This window comes from Pan troglodytes, chromosome 8 (assembly GCF_028858775.2).
Source record: "Pan troglodytes isolate AG18354 chromosome 8, NHGRI_mPanTro3-v2.0_pri, whole genome shotgun sequence".
In the NCBI taxonomy this organism is placed as follows: Eukaryota; Metazoa; Chordata; class Mammalia; order Primates; family Hominidae; genus Pan; species Pan troglodytes.
The window spans coordinates 30,139,806-30,165,164 of NC_072406.2; the positions used below are offsets into that span (position 1 = coordinate 30,139,806).

At 40.9% G+C, this 25,359-nt stretch overlaps 1 protein-coding gene across 2 annotated transcripts in view; it reads right to left on the bottom strand.

Moving 5' to 3' along the window:
* Window positions 1-25,359, bottom strand: part of CUBN (cubilin) — a 305,950-nt gene that overhangs the window by 155,761 nt on the left and 124,830 nt on the right. For both annotated transcript variants that reach the window (XM_063781434.1, XM_024346234.3), the window contains exons 29-31: window positions 10,060-10,241; window positions 3,825-3,999; window positions 2,207-2,376 (exon numbers count right to left, since the gene is read on the bottom strand). In XM_063781434.1, the coding sequence (XP_063637504.1) occupies window positions 2,207-2,376; window positions 3,825-3,999; window positions 10,060-10,241 (527 nt within the window). The remainder of the gene's footprint in view (window positions 1-2,206; window positions 2,377-3,824; window positions 4,000-10,059; window positions 10,242-25,359) is intronic.

The following is a 25,359-nucleotide window of genomic DNA, read 5'->3' on the forward strand; positions in this document are numbered from 1 at the left end:
GGATCTAGAACCAGAAATACCATTTGACTCAGCAATCCCATTACTGGGTATATACCCAAAGGATTATAAATCATTCTACTATAAAGACAGATGCACACGTATGTTTACTGCAGCACTATTCACAATGGCAAAGACTTGGAACCAACCCAAATGTCCATCAATGATAGACTGGATAAAGAAAATGTGGCACCTATACACCATGGAATACTTTGTAGCCATAAAAAAGGATGAGTTCATGTACTTTGAAGGGACATGGATGAAGCTGGAAACCATCATTCTCAGCAAACTAACACAGGAACAAAAAACCAAACACCACATATTCTCACTCGTAAGTGGGAGTTGAACAATGAGAACACATGGACACAGGGAGGGGAACATCACACACCGGTGCCTGTCGAGGGGTGGGGGGCTAAGGGAGGGATAGCATTAGGAGAAATACCTTATGTAGATGACGGGTTGATGAGTGCAGCAAACCACCATGGCACGTGTATACCTATGTAACAAAACTGCAGCTTCTACACATGTATCCCAGAACTTAAAGTATAATAATAATAATAATAATAATAATAATAATAATAAAAGAAAATTAGGTAGCCAAAAAATTTAAAAACAGAAAGAAAAAAGAAACCTTCAAAATAAAACTTCATTCACTCTTATATGAAGTGTAAAGCATTAGTTTCAGGTAGGAATGCATTAAAAGTGTTGGTAGTAGTGATGGGACAGAAGGCAGGAAAATGCTTGGTAGAAGAGGTTGAGGTCCCTGGTGAGTGCCCCACCCTCAAGCCTGGATCTGCCACTCAAAGTGAGAACCATCCCTGTTTTCCCACCCAAATGTTGCCTTTTGGCCTGCCCTGCGCCCATCTGGTGCCCATAAGAACTCCAAGCCCCAGACTCAGCAGACACACACACACACACACACACACACAGAAGAGAGAAGTGTCTGAACGTCAAGAGGAGAAGAAGGAGCTGGACATCGGAGACTATGGTCAGAGAGGAGTTCAGCCAAGGAAGGCCAGACTCCTGCAACCCACTTCCTCCAACCTCTTTCAAGCTCGCCTTCCTGCTGAGAGCCACTTCTACCTCTTAATAAAGTTATCCACATTCACCACCCTTCAATTTGTTTGTGTGACCTGATTCTTCCTGGACACTGGACAAGAACTCAGGTACCAAGAGGTCAGGGTGTAAAAGGCTGTCACCCTGACCCTCCACTGAGCTGGTTAACACTTAGCTGTCCACGGATGGCAAATGCTAAAAGAGCACTGATTGCAACACATGCCCTTTGGGGCTGTTGGCGTCGCAGACACCCTCTCCGAGATGGCAGAGCTAAAAGAGCATTGTAACAAGCTTGGACGCTGCCGTGGGCCGTGCACAGAGCCTGCTCCCACCAGAGAGGAGGGACCAGCCAGTTCTAGGGTTCGTTCACCCCGGTTCCTGCATTCGTCTATTCGTGTGCTCCCTCCTGAATTCAGCTAGGCAGCAAAGCAAATAAGCCACCCCCTTCGCAAGTCCTGTAAAGGAGTCAAGGAAACTCTCACATCTCAGTAGCAGAAACTCTTTTTGTCATCTGACCAATTCATAGCCATATTCCTTCTCCTCCACTCCCATCTCCCAACCTGTTCTATCAGAACATGGATTTGTTCAAGTAGCAAATCAAGATATCCTTGTCTCAAGAGAAGCAGAATCCTGTGAAAATCCCAGATGCTTAATAATAATAATTGATCTAAAACATTTATGATAAATCTATTCCATGATACTTTCTGGATCTCTTTTGTAGTCAGTTCTGGCTAAAGATATATCAGGGGCTTTTTTGGAAAATTTGCTTTCCTTATTAAAAGAAACATAAACAAAACAGAAATAGTTAACACTATTGCTTCTTCCTTTTTTCAGAGGTAGACTCAGGTAGGACATTCAGATAAAAACGACTGCAGCCATTTTTTGACCATGAAGTAACAACAAAATGAAAAGCCAACAGGCTAATAATGGTAGCGCAGAAACTGACTTGCTAAAAAACCTAGAGATTATCTACTTCCTGATTTGTTTTTAGGTAAAAAATAAATGTCCTTATATTTTAAGTTGCTAATAGTTTGGTTTCCTATGATTCGACATTAAAAACACCCATAAGTAATACATTCACTAAATACGCTTATATGGCAGTGTTTTGACCCAGGTTTGACTGGAGACAATGCTTGAAATTTATGTCACTTACCATAATACAAGAGTCTTGTGGTTCAAGATCAAAGTCAGTGAAGTTCAAGAGAACACGATGATTTTTGTCAACCCGAATGACCCAAGAACAGTCTGTGTTGCTCCTATAAGGACTGGGGTAATTTGGAGAATGAATCTCTCCACTGGGAGCCTGGAAAATCCCACCACAACCTGGAAGTGGGGAACACAATTATTTCATGAGAGGAATCATGGATGCTCTAAAATAATCCATTACCTGGTTGTATAGATCAATACATTACTTTGCTTCACTATCAGTTAGTCGATGCTAAAAACACTGAAGAATTTGATATCCACATTAAGCCATTTATCCCAACAGAATAAGAAGGGATGACATGGATGATACTAAGAAAATACTTCAAACACTTTAAATACAGATGCCAAAATTTATTTTTAAAAATAATTAAAAGGAAACGCAAATGAAATCACGTTTTCACAAAGCCATGGAACGCTGCTTCTTCACTGTCCTCTAAAAATATAGCATACTGGAAGAATAACATGTTTCCTTCCAAGAATTGTGATAATCTAGTAATGCATGCATTTAAAAATAATTTAATATCTACCCTTTAAAAATTTAATATTCAGATATAGTACAGTTACTTAGGTTTTTAAAAATTCCTTTGATGTTATCAAATACCTGTTAGTTCAATGTCTTCTCTATGACCCACCATTTCTTGGATTTATGATAATATAAACCAATAATAGAAAACTTTGGCACTATTTTCTAATAATGGAGAATCATTTAGGGGTAATCTAAACACTAAATGTGTGTGTGTGTGTGTGTGTTTATTTAAATTCCTACACAATTAACTTTAGGGGAGAGCTCTTATATAGATACCTTGGTTATGATAGAGTTGAAGAAGTATGGCCATAAGGTAGTCTGGGATCACATATGTGCTTTGACGTTTTCTAGCTGTGGAACTTTGGGCAAGCCACTAACCTTTCTAAGCTTCAGTGTCCACACTGGTAAGATGAGGATATGAAGCGGACTTCCCTCACAGGGTGGTTGTAAGGACTAGAGATAATCCCCATAAAATAGTTAGAAAAGTGCCTAGTACACAGTAAGCATTCTGCAAATGTGGCTATATCTAGTAGTTGCATATGCTAACATCTGTTACACTATTTTGTGCCATAGATTTTTGTTATAGTTTAAAAATATACAACAGGCAATTTATTTAGACTACCTAAAATCTTGGGCAGAAAGTCACCATAGAACACACAGTAATTCCTTGGGATTCACAAATTTAATGTTTGCAAGTTTGATATTTGCCAAGAATCTAAAGGTCTGTACTATGGCATGAGGTATGGAGGCTGGTTAAGAGGTATGAGCCCTTGGAGAGTGGGTCTGGCCTATCACCCTAGTTCTGCTCTCACCATGGACTTACACACTTACATTCTTGCTTTCACATATGTGGTGACCCTTAGGAAGTTAAACTTTATCACGTATTTTAGGGAAGGGTATATGTCAGGTCTCAGTAGGCTGCCCTTTGGGATGTCACTAAGTTATCAGTGTGTAGCCTTCATACGTTTTCCCAAGCATTTCATGAAATTTAACGAGGGCTCGGCTTAAGTACTTTAGGAAACCTCCTTTTCTCACTCACCTCCAGTGACTGCTTGCCATGACGCATTGAAGCCTCTCCCATTTATAGACAAGTCGGTCTTGAATCGAATTGCTAGCTCATTTCCAGTGCTGGAGACCTGCATGGGGTTCTCAGGTGATCTCTGGGTACACAGTTGGGCTATTCTGGGAGAGTGGAAATCGGGGCCTCCATAGATCTAACATGGGATGTAGGAAAAAAGACTTTAAAAAATATTTTAAGCAATTACAGGCCCTTGCCCTGGCTCATTTTGACCCCCGGCTCCTTGGGTTCTATGATTATTAGAGATTGAAATCTCAGCCTCCCTGGGTGGGGATGCACTATAAACTTGAGCTGAGTTTTCAAAGGCACTCCCTGTGCCTTAGGAACACACAAGTTCAATCACCCATAAAATGCCTTCTTGTTTCATCAGCCAGAATTGCAGAGGAGGACGGAGTAGATTATTCCAGAATCTTGCCTATCTCCTCTTTTTGTCTTTTGCATGTCTTCGTGGGCTTTCCTGCTTTCTCTAGCAGAAACATTACAGATCATACAATATTAAGTCGATTTTCTGAATTTTAGGGGGACCTTTAAAAAAAGAAATGTCTGATTTTCTAACTCTGGCACATATGATTAGTCTGAGCATAAAGCCATTTTGTTATGAAAGTTGAGTTCACTGAAGGCTACCAATATCCCAGTTATATTTTTAGGAATTTCCACCTACCCTGCAAACTGAATGTTTTCTAAGACCACACATTGAATATAACACGTATGCTTCTTTAGGAGGAGTGGAAATACCAGCTCTCTGGGTGTGTTTTGGAGCCTAAGGAAGGGGATGCTATGCACCCTCCCTGTGCCTGCTCCCAGCACGCCCATGCCCAGGAACCTGACTAAGTGCATCCCACTTTTCGGCTCAGGGATTGCCCTAGACTCTGCCTTAGTCTCCAGATGGCTCCTTCTGATATAGACAGCAGACAGGGAAACACTGGGTAGAAGAGGGAGGTTCCCTGGCAAAGGCCCCATCCCCAAGCCTGGAAACCCACGGCCCTAAATGGGAACAGGCATTCTTGTTTTCACACCCAGATGTTGCCTTTTGGCCTGCCACGTCCCCATCTCCTGTACCCATATAAACCTCCAACTCCAGGCTCCACGAGCAGATGGGCAGATGAATAGAAGAGCAGAGGAGGAGAAGAACAACATGGCAGAGAAGGAGAGAGAAGGAGCATCTGAACATTGAGAGGAGTTTGGCTGGGGATGGTCAGACAGTTGATCATCCACAGCACAGCCAAACTCTATGGGGAAGATCATCTTCACACTCCATCCCCTTTCCAGTTCCCCATCCATTCCAATGACAGCTACCTCCATCACTCAATAAAATCCCCACATTCACCATCCTTCAAGTCCGTGTGTGACCTGATTCTTCCTGGATGCCAGACAAGAAGTCGGGTACCAAGAGTCACTGAGCTGGTTAACACTTGAGCCCTCTGTGGATGGCAGAGCTAAAAGAATACTGTAGCCTGCCCATGGGGGCTTTGAGAGTCACAGGCACCCACCACTAGACCCTACTGTGGGTAGCATCTTGCCTGGGTTCCTGCACCTGCCAATCTGCATGCTCCCCCTCCCATAAGGGGTTTGAGGGCACCACAGCCGAACAGATGTGCCACACCCCTGTCACAGGTCCTGCAACAGGGTGGTCAGGGAACTCTTTTGTTTCACTTCTAGATCTATCACACATGACTTCAGACCACGTAGGCTCCTCCAAATCTGCCAAACTGTCTGTCTGACTGGAATCCAATACCCCAGTGACATAGTCCTCTGGAAAGAGTCTCCTTGGGCTCACGGAGGGCATCTTGCAGGCAAGGATAGCCTAGGCCAGGCCTCCAGGAGGCCTCACAGACAGGTTTCTCAGTCTCCTCTGGGTCCTGTTTATCTCCTATGTGTATGTGTGGGGCTGGGGAGGGTGGCGAAGGGAGGATGGGAATCAAATAGAAGATGCTGACTCCTCATCTTCAGGTCTTTTCAAACTTCGATTTGTAAAAGAAAGACCATCTTTGGGAGACAGTTTTCAAAGAGTTGGTATCTGAGACCTTCATAACTGCAACTGCAGCCATCCGTGTACAGGCACTCAGGACCAGAGCCAGGAAGGCGGCTCTCAGGGGGATCTGGGCACAGCGTCCTCCCACCCTCCCTCTGTGCCTTTCCCCCACCTCGGGACACTCTGCCCCCATTCCTCAGCACCCCCGGCCCTTGCCCACCCTCAGGACCCACTGCTGACTGATAGGAAAATCACTCAAGTGTTCTCTGGGGAGAGGGAGTGAGAACAAGAAGCCTACTTTGGGGAGGAGTGTGTGATTTGAATCTATAATGATTTCTTTGTCTGATTAACTCCCCCCAGCCATCCGGTAAAGGCCAAAATGAATGAAACTGCTGTTCCACAGAGGGCTGAGCACAAGGACAGTAATTGCAAAGGAATGAAGCATACCAACTGCTTCAGGCTTATTTTTATTAGGAGGAGCTGATGTTTGTGCACTCCCCCCAAGTCCCATCAAAAGCAGGGCTTTAGGAAGAGCCCTGTGTGGCCCCTGACACGTACACATATGCAAATGGCAGAAGCAAGCTTGCATGGTGTGTAGAGCCAGCTTTCTTTCCCATTTTCAAGATCTCCCTACCCCCTTGCCTAGGGCACAGTCCCCACAGCATGAAACTGACAGCATGTGCTCCCAATCACCCAAGCCCAATCAACAGCACATATTTGGAAAGACCACTGAACTCAAGTGTTAAGTTCTAACAAAGAAAACTCGCACGTCGGCAAAATATTCTTTGTTTTCTCGGCTCAAACATCCCCTTGAGATCACAAACATAATGGGTATGAGTTGGCTGGACCCAGAAGCCTCTAGAAGAATAAACACTGCCACTTTGGACATTATTTGCTTCCCTTCTCGCAAGGCTGAGCTCACAAAAGCCTATCGCAGAGAGGCCAGACTGAGGTAACTGTCCACACCAAGCAATTGTCCTGGTTTACTGCTTCAAGGAGTGGATTTCCTTTTCTGCCTAATGCCAGTTCAGAATCTCTCTAAAGACTTTCTCAGAGATTAAAGTAAAATCAGGCAGAGTGTTTCCATGACCGAAACAATGGTCCTTCTGGCTTCCACAAATAAAACCGATAGTACATGACTCTTCAAAAGAAGAAAAAGATGGAAAGAATTTCAGGGCGTGGTTCATTCAACTACAGCATATGACTAAACTTTGGGGGAAAAAGAAGTGGTCTGATGATCAGAGATTTAAAAATGTGTTTTAGCAAATGCTCAGGATGGAGGACATTTCAAAGCCTATGGTTTTAATCTGTTTTGAACATTTCTTTCTGCTCTGTTAGCTCCATTTATTGTTACAATCAAGTCAGCATTCCGGGGTTATGAGTAACCAAACAGCTGCTGCTTTTTGCAATGGGCCACTTTCCGGACTCTGATTTTTCAGGGGAAAAATGGCTTCTGAATAAATTTTGTGAAACCCAGGTAAGCCCAATACTTAGTGACTGTAAGGCCCCACTTGACTACACTCACATGCAGGCTGAGAAAGTCAGCAAAGTTTTTAGATCACATGCCCATCATGGGTAACAAACTTTTAAACCCACTACTAACATGTTATCAGCAGCTAGGGAGGGGTGAAAAAAACCATTCCACCACCATTAGCCCAATTTTATTACAGCATTTTCCAAATGAACATTTGCAGAAAAGCAAAACAAGGCTTTTGAACAAAATGTCAGAGGGTTGCTCATTTTAGCTTTCAGAAAAAAACTTTCCCCAAATATTTAAGAGCCTCAGAACATTCCCCCAAACCCTGCTTTTGGTGGAACATGGGAGGCCACTGCAATGTCAGCTTGTCATAATAAAAATAAGCCCCAAGCAGACTGTGCGTCTTCTCACAGCCATTTCTGTCAGGCATAGGGCTCTCCTTGAAAGCTGCTTCTGCCTGGAGTCCCTATTTCGTTCCTCAGGCCCCAGGCCTGCTTGTAGGGAACAGCCCCTGTCTCTACTTTCTCCCGTAATGGGTATGACACAACCCGAAACACAATTGGCCCATTTATAATTTGCCAAGTGGGCAACAATCACATGCATTTTGGAGTATGAAAATAAAGGGTTTGGAACATTGCACATAGCTGTGGAAGATCCACCTCCAGCCCTTTCTAAGTGATAAGGGGTCTTACGCAACCAAGCAATATCCTTGCAGGCGAGCGAGGCCATCTGAACATTCTGCACGTGGATGCTAGTCCTACTTTGTGCTGTGAGTGTGAGTTTCAGGAGGCACCTTGTTTCTCCTCTGAGATGGAGTCATGACTTGGCAACAGTCCTTCCGTGAAGACTTTCCAGTTCTATCTGATTTCATTTATAATTACAATAGTAAATTGTCTGTAGAGCTACAGTAAATGAAATCAGAGATAGAAATGGTAAGTCTTTTAGAGCTACTAAAAGTAATTCCTTGTGACTCTCACTGAGAAGGATGACTTCACTAAATTACTAAAAGTGATGAATTACTAAAAGTAATTCCTAGTGACTCTCACTGAGGGGATAATTCCATTTCTTTTCAAGGTAAGAACTTGTTTTATAATTAAAGTTTTTGTTAAAGTTTCCTGTAATGTCCATACTATTCATATCGACCCCTTGCACCCTGCACCCATCTATGGTCTCAGGATTTACTGGAGTGTTGAGCAGTGACTGGCTTCAGTTATTAGCTCTTCCACTCCCCTTCCATGTGGTCATGGAAAAGCCCATTAATCTTTTTGAGCGTTAGTTTTGACCACTGTAAAATGGGAATAAAAATCCCCTCTTACCTCATGGAACGATTTAATGTTTAAATGAGAACATGGAGGTAAAAATTCCTCTGTACAGTGCCCTAAATGTGCATTATTATGGTGTGACAATCAGAGACGTTGATGCTTTCATTCATTCCACAAACATCTATTGAGTGTTTACTCTTTGCCAGGTACTCTGTGGAGCTGGGAATATAGCAGTAAAACAAAGCAAACAAACATCTAGCCTCATGGAATTTAGGTTCTACTGGATATAGAATCCTTGTCATGCTGTGCTACAGCAGTCCCTAGAGCTGAGGTGACAGGATTTTTGTGTGTATTTGGAAGATATTAAAGTTTGCAGACAGGTCAAAGTTCAAAGTATACATAATAAATGTATTACATACATGTAACTATATATAACATATTACATAATTATGTAGTGTATTATATACTTACATTAAAATATATAATAATATAATAATCTATTATAATAAATATTAATTATTGTAATTATTAATTATTATAATTTATAATGTAAGTATATAATATACTATATAATATATTACATATATCTGGGACATATCTATATATGTTATAAAATTATATAAGAATATTACATAAATAATGTAACTATATAGTATGTTATATAATTATAATGAATTATATTTATATAATTTTATAAACTATAACAAAATATTTTAAAGCTATATATTTAAAAAATATATATATACACACACACACATATTCTAATGACTAAATTCCTGCAATTAAACATTGATTATAATAAACTTTTGGGCTCAAGATTCTCAAAGACTGTTTTAATGATCCAAGACACACCCTTCGCAGAAGCGCTGGGAAAATTTTCATCTTCAAATGCCTCATGCTACCTAGGTGGCCATTTTTTTACAAAAGCGCTCTGCGGCAGATGGCCCTGGCGGCCCCTTGAAGAGCGGCGGCAGCCCTGGTAGGCCGTCCCTGTGCTTGTTGGCAGTGCCCAGTCTCTATGCTCCGCCACACGAATGCTCTTTCTGGGGGAGCTTTCTCAGACTGCAAGTGTGAGGTGTTAGCCATCCCAAGTGCAGTCCTTACCAATGGGAACCAGAGTTGGCGGACCAGTGCCTCCACTGTGGTCCTTCAGAAGGTCCCAGCGGACGGAGCCCAAGTTGCCCCCAGGGGCTCCCTCTGCTGGTTCCCCCTCCTCCTTTCCTTCACTCACTCGTCCTGGGCTCCTGCTTCCTGGCATCACCTCCTAACTCAGCTGCTGCAAGGCCCTCAGGCATTGCTTCAGGAAAACCCAAACCACATATTAATCCCATGTCTACCAAATGATCACCGAAGGGCTGATGCTCATTAAAATGTCTAAGAATAGAACACTGCTGACTACTGGAAAGAATTCGGAATCTTGGCAGAGTGATTTCCTGTTCTACCCCAAACTTTGGAATGTGCTGAAAAAACCGTCTCACTTCCTACCTCCAAGACATCAAAGTTGCACCTTGAATGATACTCCACATCGAAGTCATGGATGGTGAGCTGAATGCTACTCCCGGGGGCCGTCCTAATGTACCAGATACACTCCTTGTTTGGTGGATACCTGTTGGGGTACCCGGGGCTGCTGAAGGAGCCTGTGGCCCCAGATAGCTCTCCACCACAACCTGTTAAAACAGCAAGGCTCAGTCAGTTCAAAGTGGGCAACAGCCCGTGGAAAATAATTCCAAATTCAACTCACCGAAAGGCCATCAAAAATATACAATGCCTATTTTAGGAGAAAACTGTTAAGTTACAATAAAGTTATAATTACGCAGTTATAAAACAATGAGAAAAAAAAATCATGGCTACAACTTATTAAGTTTATCCTTTCAAAAAAAAAAACACTGGATTATATATAATTTAGTACAATAGTGCTCGATCCTTTTTCATACCATATCAAACCTTTGTACTTTAAAAAAAAAGTCATTCTAATTTTAGATTTTCTTTATTATCATGAGGTAAGAATTACATAACATAGTCGGAAGTACAATGGACCGTGTGAGCCGTGGTCATGAACTTCAGGTCCCTGGGCCTTCAGTGTCCTTGTAGCTAATACATTATTCCGCAGTCCCGTGCAGATCTAAGAACTAGAATTTTAAGGGCTAAAAATCCTTAGGTTTGTACCAAAGACTGTAGGAAATAAACAAGTAAATTATATAGTTCCTAACTCAGCAAATTTATATTAAAAAATACAATGGATATAGAAAAATCCAACCAAGGAAAAAGACAACAGCATGTGTTTCAGAATCTTGATATGTCATGCCTTAGAAAGCCATTCAGGCAGACCATGACAACAAATAATCAAATGCTGTAGCCTGCGGCACACAGTAGAATAATGCCACCTTTCATTGAGTGCTCATATGGGCTTTCCATGTGTTTTCTGTTTCAGTACTCATAAGGACCACATGAGGTAGGTACTGTTAGGATCCCATTCTTAAATGAGCAAATCAGTGCAAACAGAGGTGGTGTGGATTTTCCAAGGTTAATTGATGCTAGGACACTAACTGAGGTGATCTGGTTGTATCTTAATACTTCATTACTATACCGCACAGGCTCTCAAATCGTTTGCAGGAATTCAGACAGAGATTTCAGTATGGAGAGGAAGAGAAAACTTTGCAGAAGAGGTAAAATTTGAGGAAGGCTTATGAGAGACACATTTAGAAAAGAAATTATCTTGTCTTCCAACAGCAATTTTTGGTGATTAACAAAACATTTTTTGCTCTTAACATTTCTGGGCCTCTTTTTCTGTTTTTTTTTTTTTTAAATATTCTTTATTGGTTGGTAAATTCTTCCAATTACCTTCTCTTATTCTTCATCAAGGCTTTTTATGTGCGATCATTAAAAAGTCAGGAAACAACAGGTGCTGGAGAGGATGTGGAGAAATAGGAACACTTTTACACTGTTGGTGGGACTGTAAACTAGTTCAACCATTGTGGAAGTCAGTGTGGCGATTCCTCAGGGATCTAGAACTAAAAATACCATTTGACCCAGCCATCCCATTACTGGGTATATACCCAAAGGACTATAAATCATGCTGCTATAAAGACACATGCACACGTATGTTTATTCCGGCACTATTCACAATAGCAAAGACTTGGAACCAACCCAAATGTCCATCAATGATAGACTGGATTAAGAAAATGTGGCACATATACACCATGGAATACTATGCAGCCATAAAAAATGATGAGTTCATATCCTTTTTAGGGACATGGATGAAGCTGGAAACCATCATTCTGAGCAAACTGTCACAAGGACAGAAAACCAAACACCACATGTTCTCACTCATAGGTGGGAATTCAACAATGAGAACACTTGGACACAGGGTGGGGAACATCACACACCAAGGTCTGTCATGGGGTGGGGGAAGGGGGGAGGGATAGCATTAGGAGGAATACCTAATGTAAATGACGAGTTAATGGGTGCAGCACACCAACATGGCACATGCATACATATGTGACAAACCTGCACGTTATGCACATGTACCCTAGAACTTAAAGTATAATAATAAAAAATAAAATAAAAGTAACAGCGCCTCCTCACTCCATTATGAGTAAACGTGCATTTTTCACATGAATAACATTAAACTACCATGGCTTCTAAAGTAAGACACCAAGTCTGAGATCTTGTCTACTGTCCACTCTATGCAAATTCCTCCTGTACAGTGAGTTAGAAGAAAAGCTTTTAAAAGTTAAGGAGTTAAAAAAAAAAATCTCCGTGCAGAATTCCCCACTGCACTGAGAAGCACTGAGAATTCTAAGAATCTTGATTCGGCAGAGAAATCTGACTCTAGCTCAAAGCACTACTACCTTCTTGACTTCTCAGTCTTCTTTCACTTGAAAACCTCTGCGTTTTCAGACTTTAAATGTATTGCACAGAGCAATATCTTTCCTGTGTCCTAAAAAGTTCCCGCTTTTATTTCTAAAGCCTACGAAAAAGCTGTTTAAAATTAGAGGTGCTGACATTGTTTAGAGACTATGATGAATCTTAAAAAACACAAGTACCGTAAAAGATGAGAAAATATTTGTCCGACTACAACAACACATGGCAAATATTCCTGAAGCCAAAATCATCACAGATTGTCCGTATCTCCTGTACCAATGCCCAACTCCAGGGAGCACCGCTCACAGGACATTCTATGACATGATGCTTCCGGAGTGGTACAACACAGTGCCTCATGTAACTCGTGTTAAGATGTACCACCTTTTACTAAAATACATTACAGGTAAGCAAAGCCTGTTACTGAAATTTTTTTCTCAACTTGCATTTTCAGCTCAGATGGTTCTTTCTATCAGTGGTATCAAATAAATTATCCAATGGAAAAAATCTAGAGGAAAATAACTTTATGGCCACATGATATAAAAGATAAGAAGGAAATGAAAGTTTAGATAACTCATTTCTGCATTTTTATTTAGCATTCGTTCATCAGCCAATCTGATTCAATTTTTTTATCTTAGTTGATTCACATAAAACTCTGTGTAACATTTTTCCATTGTCTTTTCCAATTGTTCTACGTTTCCTTGTGAATTCCTTCGCAAATAACAGGATACTAATACCCTTAAATTGTCGCTGTAAACTGGAATGGTAATACAGATTCGTGGCATTCAGTAATGCTTTAAAAAAATTACAGTATAGTTACATGGACCCACAATGTCTTTTTTCCTAGTATTTAAAGCAAATAATCCACAAGGTTTTCTTTAATAAAAAGAGCAAAATTTTACTTTTAAGTATATCTTGTTAATAGCACATATATGTATGCTTCTTAAAGAAAAATTTCTTTTTCTTTTCTTTTTTTTTTTTTTAGTAGAGATGGGGTTTCATCACCATGTTGGCCAGGCTTGTCTCGAACTCCTGACCTTAGGTGATCCACCCGCCTTGGCCTCCCAAAGTGCTGGGATTACAGGTGTGAGCCACCATGCCCAGCTGAGAAATTTCAATTTTATAAGTGATACTCTGTCAGGAAAAATATTGTATGATCATGAGAAAGAGGGAAAGAAACAGTTAGGGCTTGAAATCTCTGAAGTTTTCTTTTTCTCCTTCATGCTCTCACTACCTCTGAGGATTAACATATCAAAAGGAAACATTTGAATTAAAAGTTCACAGCAAATGCAAAATAGGATAGATTAATTTAGTGGTACTTTCTGGTCAAAATTATACAGTACTAGGAGGGTGCAGCACACCAACATGGCACATGCATACATATGTAACAAACCTGCACGTTGTAATTCTGGTAATTACGGTAGAAACTTAACTGTCTTCGTATTTCTAAAATTTGAAAGAGGTAAAATAGCTTCCCAATTCCATTTATTTATTCCTTCATTCACTCATAAGTGTTTACTGAGCATCTGCCCATAATACAAGCAGTGCTATAGAAGCTAAGCGTATTTAATATCTCTTGAAAAAAAGACAGACATTTATAGACATAAAAAGTGTTATTGCCCACATGTCTTCTTGCAAGTTATTAAACCCTTTTTCCTTTTCCTTCAGTTTACTAAGAGTAATTTCAATAAGTTTTTATTTGAAGAAAACAACGTGAATACTATTCTATCCTTTACATGTTAATCACTGGTAAGTTACAAATAAGAATAAATAACTCATCCTCCCATTACCAGTCATATTTGCGACTCTAGATGCATGACAAAGGGATAACAAACAGGGAAGGGAAAAAGAGATGGAGAATACACAAGTCTGGAGAGGAAAGAAGTTAGATAAACCAATACCCATCAGGAAATAACACAGGCAGGGATGTTTACACCACCAACATCCTTGTCGTCATCCGGTTACCTGTCTGGTTGAATGAACAATAAAATGTAAAAGAAATAGAGAAGTTTTTAACACTGGTCATTCATAATCTAAAATAGATGACAATGATTTAGAAAAGCCTTTCAAAAGAAGATAAAAGAAGATAATTTAAAAGATGAAAATACCAGCCAGGCGTGGTAGTTCACACCTGTAATCCCAACACTTTGGGAGACCAAGGTGGGCAGATCACCTGAGGTCAGGAGTTCGAGACCAGCCTGTCCCAACGTGGTGAAACCCTGTCTCTACTAAAAATGCAAAAATTAGCTGGGCGTGGTGGTATGTGCCTGTAATCTCAATTATTCAGGAGACTGAGGCAGGAAAATTGCTTGAACCCAGGAACCCAGGAGGTGGAAGTCGCGTTGAGCCAAGATCACACCACTGCTCTCCAGCCTGGGCAACAGAGCAAGACCCCGTCTCAAAAATGAAAAAGATGAAAATACCAACCAAGAAGGGAACAGTGACATGAGGAATAAAGAGTTTTGAGAGAAATAGACACACTGGCTCTTTGTCACTTTGGTAAGAGAAAGTTTTCATGGAGTAGACACGATTTTAGAACTGCTTAATTGGCATGTTAGATTGCAAAACTTTTGGAAACATTATCGTGTAACAAAGGAAGCACGGGCTGTAGTTCAGACAAATGGGTTCCTAAACTGGCTGTGATAGTTCCTAGGTAAGTAATCTAACCTTTCTTTCATCTATAGCTGTATGAATACTTACTTCATAGGGTTGTTACATAGAATGAATGAAACAATCCAAAGTTTTTAGCTAAATGTTGTGCATATCATAATCCTTTCATACATGCTGTGTATTCTATCTTTACATTTTTTTTTTTACTCTTTTCTTTTGAAACAGGATCTTGCTATATTGCCCAGGCTGGTCTTGAACTCCTAGGCTCAAGTGATCCACCTTTCCCTCCCAAAGTGCTGGGATTACAGGTATGAGCCACCACACCTGGCCGTGTTTTGTATCCTCACAAGACTTTATCCCCAGATTTGAGACAAAGACTTGGAGCTAGAAGAGGAATTACTGGTGAAAAAGCTCTCATGAATAGCGAGAGAAGAGGTAAGAAATTGGTTTTTCATTAAGGTGCACAAAAATGTTTTAAAAGACAATCCATATTTTTATGGTAGTTCAGTTCTCAAGTGCTTTTATTTTATTTGAATTATTTTTATTTGAAATGCATTATTTTATTTGAAATTAATCATGACAACGGGAGGCAGGTAACAATGATGTCAGGCCCATTGTAGAGGTGAGCAAAGTGAGGTTCAAGAAAGCTGTGGAACATGCTCATATCACTTAGTGAATGGCAGATGTGGGTACAAAACCCTATTGTGACACCAACCCTCCCCGATCCTGACCTCCACTTCTGTGTTCTCTCCCCCATGCCTTGCCGAGAATTTCAGCTCAAAGGCACGGAACTAACAATGTTGAATGCTGCCCTCATTACTGTCCTGTCCCTCCACTGAAGACAATCACCATAGCAACCTGGAAAACGTAAACAAAGCAAAAATCTTTTAATTGACTTTGAGGCAAAATCTAACAGAATACATCATTAGACATCAGCTGAACTGGAATAAAATAATGCCCTGAAGAGAAGCCTAAGTTTTTCAGTTTTAAAGAGTTAATCTTTATAAAAGTTTTAGAACTGGTGACTGATCATCTGTTTGCCTTGATTTTCCTCCAAACTCTCACTCATCAGCTGAAAGGAAGTGCTTGCTTTATCTGCAGGAAGCACATTGATCTGCTGAACTCATAACAACCAAGAGTTACAAGCTGTTGCTAAACCTGCTTACTTGTGTAGATAACTTAAAATACGTTCATAAAAGAACTTCACTAATATTGTTTTGGTTTTTATCCAAAACAAGCCATGAGTTATAAAATTCCAGTACTGAAACATTCAATAATAATCTCCTATGTAGGTACTATCTTTAAGTTCATATCTGTGTGTTTTTAATAAAAGCTTTAATAAAAGCAAACCAGTAATGAAACAGCTAAATGGAATCCAAGGCACAAAATTTAAAAAGTAAATGCTGTATTGCCCGGCGACTGCTCAAATGCAGTCAGCGCTTTGCTGGCTGGCATTTTCCTGAAACCATATGCCATAAACTGATGGCATCAGGAGGAATAACATCTTGAAATAGACATGGCTAAAGCCCAAAGAGGATGGCAGAAAAGGAAGAGAGAAGTGATTCAACACTGACACCCTCCCACCCTTATCCCTTCATTCCTAAAGGAAATGCCTGGGAAATCAACAGTTGCTGTTAAAACGAAGCCAAAAGCCAAGGCACAGTGAAAGAGAATTAAATTTTAAAAGTAATTAGTGAGGATGTTCACGTGCTTCATTAAAATGCTCAATTTATATTTTAATAGCTTTTTTTCTATAACTTAACAATAAAAACTCTTTCTGCTCTATAAGACCTTGAGATGTGCCTCATTGGCAAGGCCAGTTTGCCTTCCTTGTGTAAAAAGGCGGCTTGTGGGCTGGGCGCAGTGGCTCATGCCTGTAATCCCAGCACTTAGGGAGGCAAAGGCAGGCCGATCACAAGGTCTGGAGACCGAGACCATCCTGGCAAACATGGTGAAACCCTGTCTCTATTAAAAATATAAAAAATTAGCTGGGCGTGGTGGCAGGCACCTGTAGTCCCAGCTACTCAGGAGGCTGAGGCAGGAGAATCACTTGAACCCAAGAAGTGGAGGTTGCAGTGAGCTGAGATCACACCACTGCACTCCAGCCTGGCAACAGAGTGAGACTCCATCTCAAAAAAAAAAAAAAAAAAAGGCAGCTTGTGGAGGAAGGGAGGACACAGAAGAGAAACTGCCAGCAAGGACTCTTTTGGTAAGGCAGGTGTGATGTGAATTGGTAACTAAGAGCTCAGAATCTGGGGAAGGCCCAACCCAAGGCAAAGTGAACTATTTCCTGGAGTGAGTATACAGGCCTCACTTCCGATACATCTATGAAACATAAAAAAACGTAATTACAAGGATTTTGAACAGAAACTTTCAGGTCAGGGAGGGTGGGGAAGTGGACAGGAATATGTGCTCCTTAAAATGGCCAAAGTTGTCCAAAGGTGACTGGCATGTAATGAGAACCACAAAAAGTCAGTAATTCCTGGTTTGATGTTACCAGTTAATTCCCCAACATTTCACAGGTATGTGGCCAAGTGATAGGCATCTGTCCTACTAGGGTCACTAGTCCTCTCTGAACACAAGGCCAAGGGTGGAGCTCCTCAAATTCATAAGGACATGAAGCATGTGCAGATGGATTTTTCTGAGGGATTTGGTCAGATAGCATGTATTCTGTGAGGAAGGGGACACAAACTGGAGTGATCACGAGATGAAATCAAAGAAGAAAATCAAGTAATATAAAGGCCAAGGAACATAAAATTTCCTTGAGAAAAAAGAAGGAAGAAAGAAGAGAGTGAAAAGGACGAAGAGGACAAAACATCGTGACTCCAGGAGAGGAGAGAGTTGTCCCTGTATTGGGTTGAACACTGTCCCCCCAGACTTATGCCTACCAGGAACCTGTGACTGTGACCTTTTTGGAGGAAAGGGTCTTGGCAGATGCAATCAAGTTAAAATGAGATCATACTGGATTGGGGTGGAACTGAAATCCAATATTCTTGGTATCCTTATACGAAGAGGGAAATTTGGTCCCAGACACCAAGAAGGAAGAAGGTCATGTGTGGATAGAGGCAGAAATTGGAGTTATGCATCTACAAGGCTTAGAAAGCCAAAGATAGCCATCAATCAACAGAAGCTAGAAGCAGCAAGGAAGGGTCTTCCCTAGAGCCGTCAGAGGGATGACCCTGCCAACACCTTGACTTTGGAATTCCAGCCTCCAGAATAAAGAGAACAAATTTCTGTTGTCCCATGCCACCCAGTTTGTGGTACTTAGTTACAGTAGCCCTAAGAAGCTAATATATCCTCATTCTTTTCCTGATAATTGAGGTGGCCAAACTCCCAGGTAGGTACAAAATGGTAACAACTATTTGTGTGGTATTCAAGGAGTGCACATTTGTAAACCTTCTGTATTCCATCTTGTAATTATTACTTCCTATTTGTCATCTTGAGGTTTAGAGGATGGTTGGTCAAGGGTAAGATTTTCATGAAAACAGAAAAGGTCTATTGTTGAGAAAACTAGCAGCAAATACAGGGCCAGGTATCACCTCAGGAAGAAATAGGTAAACCCAAGAACCAGGGAGTTAAGTCATAACGATTTTTAGCGTTGGAGAGTCAATGAACGTTTAGAAAGTTTCATGTTCCATGGAGACTTCATCCTTGCCCCATATTTTGTGATAATCCATTTTATTCGACTAATTTCTATACAGCAGTGGATATAAAGTAGAGCGTTGGGTTTCAATGGTAGAGATACAATAAAAAAGAGTGAAAGAATAAGTTATTGCATGAAGTCAGTGACTTGGAAAACAGATACAAGAAGCTTAGAAATCAATGCTGTGGACCGCTATAAAATGACCTTTACATTTCTATTCAAGATGTCATATAAATACTCAAAGTTAAGACTGTCATAGCCATCTGACTATCTAAGACGGCCTAGATCTAAATACTGATGTGTTTCCCTTTAGTACATCATCAAAGAGAAAGAAATCCAAAGAAGCCATAATTTTGGAGTTTCTGTGTAATATAAATTTTAATTTCCTGTATACAAAAGGATACTATCTTTCATCTTAACCTAGAGAAGTTAGCCAATCTTGTCATCTTTTCACTTTGATTAACTTTATCAGTTTCCTTTTAAGCTACTAATTTCAATCAAATTAAAAAATGATTTCCCAGTAGAAATCCCTTGCTTACAATTCTTCAGGAGAAATCAATCATTTGATCAATCTCTTTTCCCTCTCCTTGGATGTTTTTGAAATGATTAAAGACTTCTAAACAAAGTTTAGTATAAAAAGGTACAAGGAAAGAAATGAGACTAAGATAACTGTACTAATCTTCCCTGAAATAAGCAGTCATGTCTAAGGCTACTGAAAGCTTCTTTATGAAATCCCTCAAACAAACAAAGACAGAGAAAACATGTTCTCTGTAGGCAGTTTCCAAGTTCAACAGTCATACTTCTATTTAGAAATATTATTCAAACCTGCATTCCTTCAATTTCATTATTTTGGTACACAGGGCTCTTGCAGGGAAAAGCTCAAAGAGCCTCCAGGGACCCACATTGCAGGCCTCTCCCTGATTCCTTCCCTCACCTCCTCCAACCTCTAACCTTCCCTCTGCAGGGAGAGGACTCCACCCGGGGAAATGGACACATGTGGGCAGCACCACATCCATGGCAGTGGTGTTCTGTGACCCTTTAAACTCTGTCCAAATCTGAGTCTCAAGGTTGTTTTCTCTGATTACAACATCCCATGCTGCAGGCCCCTCGCAGGGCAAATCCTGCATCCAGCCTGGGTCCTTAGCTTAGTGGAAGCAAAACAACTAAATTACCCAAATCCTCACATGCTCCACCCCATTCCCATGGTCCACTCTAGCCCAGCCAAGCTGTTCTGGGAGCAGCTACCCTTTCACTCTTCACTTTAATATAACTTCTCCCTCCTGTAAGCGAGTTTGTATAACTAAACCTTGGTAACTGACCAGATGATCTCCGTGGTTTCTCCCAGATCGGTGGATTCCATCAGCAACATATAGCAGCTCCAGAACAGCACTTTATAAATGAGTAATAAAGCAGAAATTGTGTTTAAGGATTGCAAATAACATCAGCTATTTTGAACTTGTCTTTTGCCAAGCAATGCGCCCCTCCACCCCAACCCACATATTATTGCTACTTGAACCTAAAGAAAGAATGAATTGTGTACTTTAGTGGGAAGCCTTTGAAACTGGATCACCATTTACTTGGGAAAGATTGCACACATCTCTTTAAAAACATTTATTATGGGAATTTATAAAATTACCTACTATAAGCTCTGACCTTCTTTGCATTGCAATATCATTTGACCTTTTTTTGCAATGAAAAGCTGTGGGGAAAAAATATTTGCTTTCAGGCACCATCGTGCTACTTATTGCATGGCCTTTGAGTTTGACATCACACACTGAGTTTTGTGCTCCGATTCCATTGCTTAGTGGATTTGTACGTTTGGACACGTCACTTAACTTGTCTCAGGCTTCTTCCTCAGTTTTCTCATCCATCATAAGGGAATGATAATGCTCATTTAAGAAAATTATTGGGATGAGACATGAGATTGTGTTCGGAATTGGTTTCTTCCGGTGGGTTCTTGGTCTCGCTGACTTCAAGAATGAAGCCGCAGACCCTCACAGTGAGTGTTACAGTTCTTAAAGATGGTGTGTCCGGAGTTTGCTCCTTCAAATGTTCAGACGGGTCCGGAGTTTCTTCCTTCTGGTGCGTTCGTGATCTTGCTGCCTGCAGGTGTGAAGCTGCAGACCTTCACAGTGAGTGTTACAGCTCTTAAAGGTGGTGTGTCCAGAGTTGTTCGTTCTTCCCGGTGGGTTTGTGGTCTCACTGACTTCAGGACTGAAGCAGCAGACCTTCACGGTTAGTGTTACAGCTCATAAAGGTGGCGCTTTCGGAGTTGTTCATTCCTCCCAGGGGGTTTGTGGTCTCGCTGGCTTCAGGAGTGAAGCTGGAGACCTTTGGAGTGAGTGTTACAGCTCATAAATGTAGTGCGGACCCAAAGAGTGAGTAGCAGCAAGATTTATTGTGAAGAGCAAAAGAACAAACCTTCCACAGCGTGGAAGGCAACCCCAGTGGCCTGCCACTGCTGCTCAGGAGGCCAGCTTTTATTCCCTTATTTGGCCCCGCCCACATCCTGCTGATTGGTCCATTTTACAGAGCGCTGGTTGGTCCACTTTACAGAGTGCTGATTGGTCCGTTTTACAGGATGCTGATTGGTCTGTTTTTACAGAGTGCTGATTGGTGCGTTTACAAACCTTTAGCTAGCCACTGAGCGCCAATTGGTGCATTTACAATCCTTCAAGCTAGACAGAAAAGTTCTCCAAGTCCCCACTGGACCCAGGAAGTCATATTTTTAAATTACATATGTTGAGTCATGTTTTAAAATGATAACATCAACAACAGTAATAGTGAATGAGATGTCAAACCAATGCACTAAGCGTTTAATCATATTTTCATTCACTCTTTATATGGCAAGATAGTTTATTTTTATCATAATATCTTCAGACAAATTTAAGATTACATTTAGGTGGTAAAATCTATATTATTTATCCTGCATTCCTTCAATTTCATTATTTTGGTACACAGGGTCAAAATAGTCTATATTTGAGTAGCCTGTGGAACTAGGAGGAGAAAAAAATCAGGGACAGAGTATATTACTGTCATTACTGATCTACAGATTATCAAATTCTACTAACTCTTATAAGTGGTAGTTACTGTCCTCCACCAGATTTGTTCTGTTTGTGAGACAATGCTGCTGCCACCTGGCACTGCTTCCTCTGTTCCTCTGAGTACACAGTGCATTCACACAAAACAAGTGCTTGGATATGTAATGTTTGAAACAAATATGGCAACATTTAAGTCAATGGTCAAAAAGAGAAACCTCTGGGGACAAAAATTCAGGTTCTACACTGAACGTCACATTTGTTCTGAGTTGGCTTAGAACTCAAGTTTCTACACTTCATTTTTGGCTGCTACGATATTTGAAACTGAAAAAAAAAGTGTGATTTTGGTTTTTGTGTCATACGAAAAAGTGTGGAATCCCCTGCAAAGTACATGCATTTCTCTATTGGGGATATTGTTGCCAGGGAACCAGAACACAAACAGAAGTTTCGAGAAAGCCCTTTCTTTGGCCCAGATCTCAAGGACTGTTATTACAAATTGTGCAATCTGTGATTTGGGAAGGTCATGGTGGTTTGAGGGTTATTTTTTTTTCTTTTTATAACTGTTTCAAAGAGTGGCAATAGAAATAGAACTCCAACTTTTTCAAACAGTGGCGACATGGGAATGGGGCAGCGAGACTCCTGAGAGGCCCTTGCTGGTGAAGAGACTCAGAGCCAACATGAGATGAAGGTCAACTCTGTGGATGTGTATTTACTGCTGTCGTCAAGGAGGCAGAAATGTCAGGAGTGAGCTTTTCCACTCATTCTGAAAGGTCTGCATATGCACAGCTTTAATGCTGCCTCTGATCATTGGGACCTTGCTGGAGAAACTCTGAAGTCAAGGCCAAAAGAGCTGCGGGATTTTCTTAGTCACTATCCCAACTTTACAACAAGGAGTTATTTAGAAACAGATTTCTTAGAAATGAGCATCGTCCATTAAGAATTTCTTTGCAGAAAAGATATAAGTGAAAATTTGTCATAAATAAAAATCAGACTGAGTATCATGATGCAGAAACCTGTGCTTTGGTTCCACACTAAGATGGAACTCATTTCCAGTCTCCATGCTTAAAATTATTTTAAGAGTATCACAAAGACAAAAGCCCAAAATATCAAATAGGCTGAAAAAGCCATCATAAACAGGATGGGATATAGCATGTATAAATGTGAGAGAAAGAATAGTCAGCATTTAGGGAAATATCTCTTAACTTAAACAGAGCTAGTTGTTTTTAAAAGCTTCTCTTTTACTTAAATTTCTACCAAAACCAAGCAGGATTTCCTTATCTGACATCACATTCTTGAGGTTACTTTGGAGGCGGATGGATGGGTGCTTTACCATTTCTCTCTGTGTGACATTATGTCTATCACAGCCTAGCAGGAAGCGACACTGTGAAAGCAATTCCATCACCTACGGAGAGAAGGTCTGCGCCTGAGATTAGAACCAGACAGTGTGATTCACAGCCCAGCCCTGTGAACCTGCCCTAGAATCTTTGCTGACCACAATTCATAAATCACTTTCATTGCCAACATCATACTTCCAGATTGTTGTGAATTTTTTCACCACGTGGCAGCAAGGACACACAATAATAAAAATTTTAAATTGAACATTTTTTGTTCAATAAAATTTTTTCGTTCAACAAAAGTTTTTTGTTCAATAACAAAAAAGAGCCCTAAAATCATTTTCAAACTGGAAAACTTAGGTAATCATGAGTCTGTATTTCAAAGTTATAACTTTGAAGAAATTATTAGGAAGAGAGAATGCGGCAATTGGTCTAATATTTTCTGTGCCAGGATTTATCACAGCACTGGCCACATAGCCCTTGAGTGTCTTTGCTGAGGATTCATCAGAATGTTACTCACCTTGGATCATCAGTTGTCTTGTCTCTGCAGACCGCTATTCCCTGCTCTTAGTAACCAGGACCCAGAATTGTCCCCTGGGGTTGCCTCTGTCACTGTGATCTATGATGTCTCCAGTTGTAATCTCCTCCCTTGACATTTCCCACTCCATTGTCTAAAACAACAGTGGTTCCCTTTTCCTTACTACATTAAGTTCACACTAGTCTGGCTGGCTTTGAGAGTTCTAAAGAATCTAGCCCAGGAGGTCTACGAAGCCTCATATCCCACTGTCTTCATTACATCAGGCTTGTTTCTCTCTCTTTCTTTGCTCATGCTTATCCAGGCACCATCTGTCATTTCTTGTCCTGATCATTCTTCAAGGGCTCTAAAATCTCACAGAGTCCGTGAAGATTTTCCCCAGTGACTTCCAGCCTCCTTACTAGCCTTGCAATAGGCACCTCACAGTTCAGCACTTGTTAGTTTTCTACACCTGCTTCCTAACTGATCATGCACAGCTTGAAGACAAAGACTAATGTGGTATTTCTTTCATATGCCTAAAAATACCTTGCACAGTTTTGGATACATATTTCATTATGCTCACAACTCCAAATTCACCAACATGTAGTTTATTCCAAAGTCTCTTTCTCTGGCCCAAAACCTCACCTAATTTTTATACTGACACCGGCAATTGCTGAAAGGATACATTCCCTGAACATCTCAAATTCAGCATGTTCAAATAGAAGCTCACAATTTTCCCCCAAACATGGTCTTTATCTGGGATTTCCTATCTATGAATAATGGCACCAACATGCGCCAAATCATATACTGCAGGAAAACGGGAGCTATCCATGATTCCTTCTTCTGTCTCCCAGATTGACACACATCTACTCCACCATCAGATCTGCCCATCCTACCTTCTAAATAGCTCTTTTATTTTTTTTTAGCAGAATCTCACTCTATTGCCCAGGCTGGAGTGCAGTGGTGCCATCTTGGCTCACTGCAACTTCTGCCTCCCAGTTTCAAGCTATTCTCCTGCCTCAGCCTCCTGAGTAGCTAGGATTACAGGCACGCACCACCACAGCTGGCTAATTTTTGAATTTTTAGTAGAGATGGGGTGGGCCAGGCCAGTCTCAAACTCCTGACCTCATGGTCCACCTGCCTTGGCCTCCCGAAGTGCTGGGATTATAGGTGTGAGCCACTGTGCCCAGCCCTAAACAGCTCTTTAATACGCTGCCTCACCCACTACTCATTTCCTTTCTCCCTGCTCTGACTAGTCACCAAACTCTCAGTCTCTTCCTCTTCTTGGGCATCCCTCTACTTACCAGAACTCTTATTCTAAAGTGTACTTCTGTTTGCATCACTTAATTCCCACTTAAAAATCCATCGGTGGTCTTTCCCTGATGGCAGGATAAAATCCAAATTCTTGTGATGTTTCTTATCAGTTGGTTTCCGATAACGTGTCCTGCCTCAACTTCTATCACTCCCTTTCCCTAGTGTTTCTCACCTTTTGTTCATTATCAGCCCCCTAAGGAGATTGTTCGGACATTTTTTTCCAAATTCTCAACCATGAAAATTTAATACCACAAGTATATTGCATATCTGTTATGTACTGTATATCTTTATGCTTTATACATTAAAGAGTAAGAATTTCTTAATCCCCCTACCAAGAGCCAATTTTACCTCCTTGGAGTTGATACTGCCCCAGTGGAGAATGCAGAGAACGTGTGGTCTAGCTGAAGGACTTGCTCTTTGCAAAACTTTTGTGCCCTCACGCCTTGCTGCTTCTACCTAGAAATGCCTTCC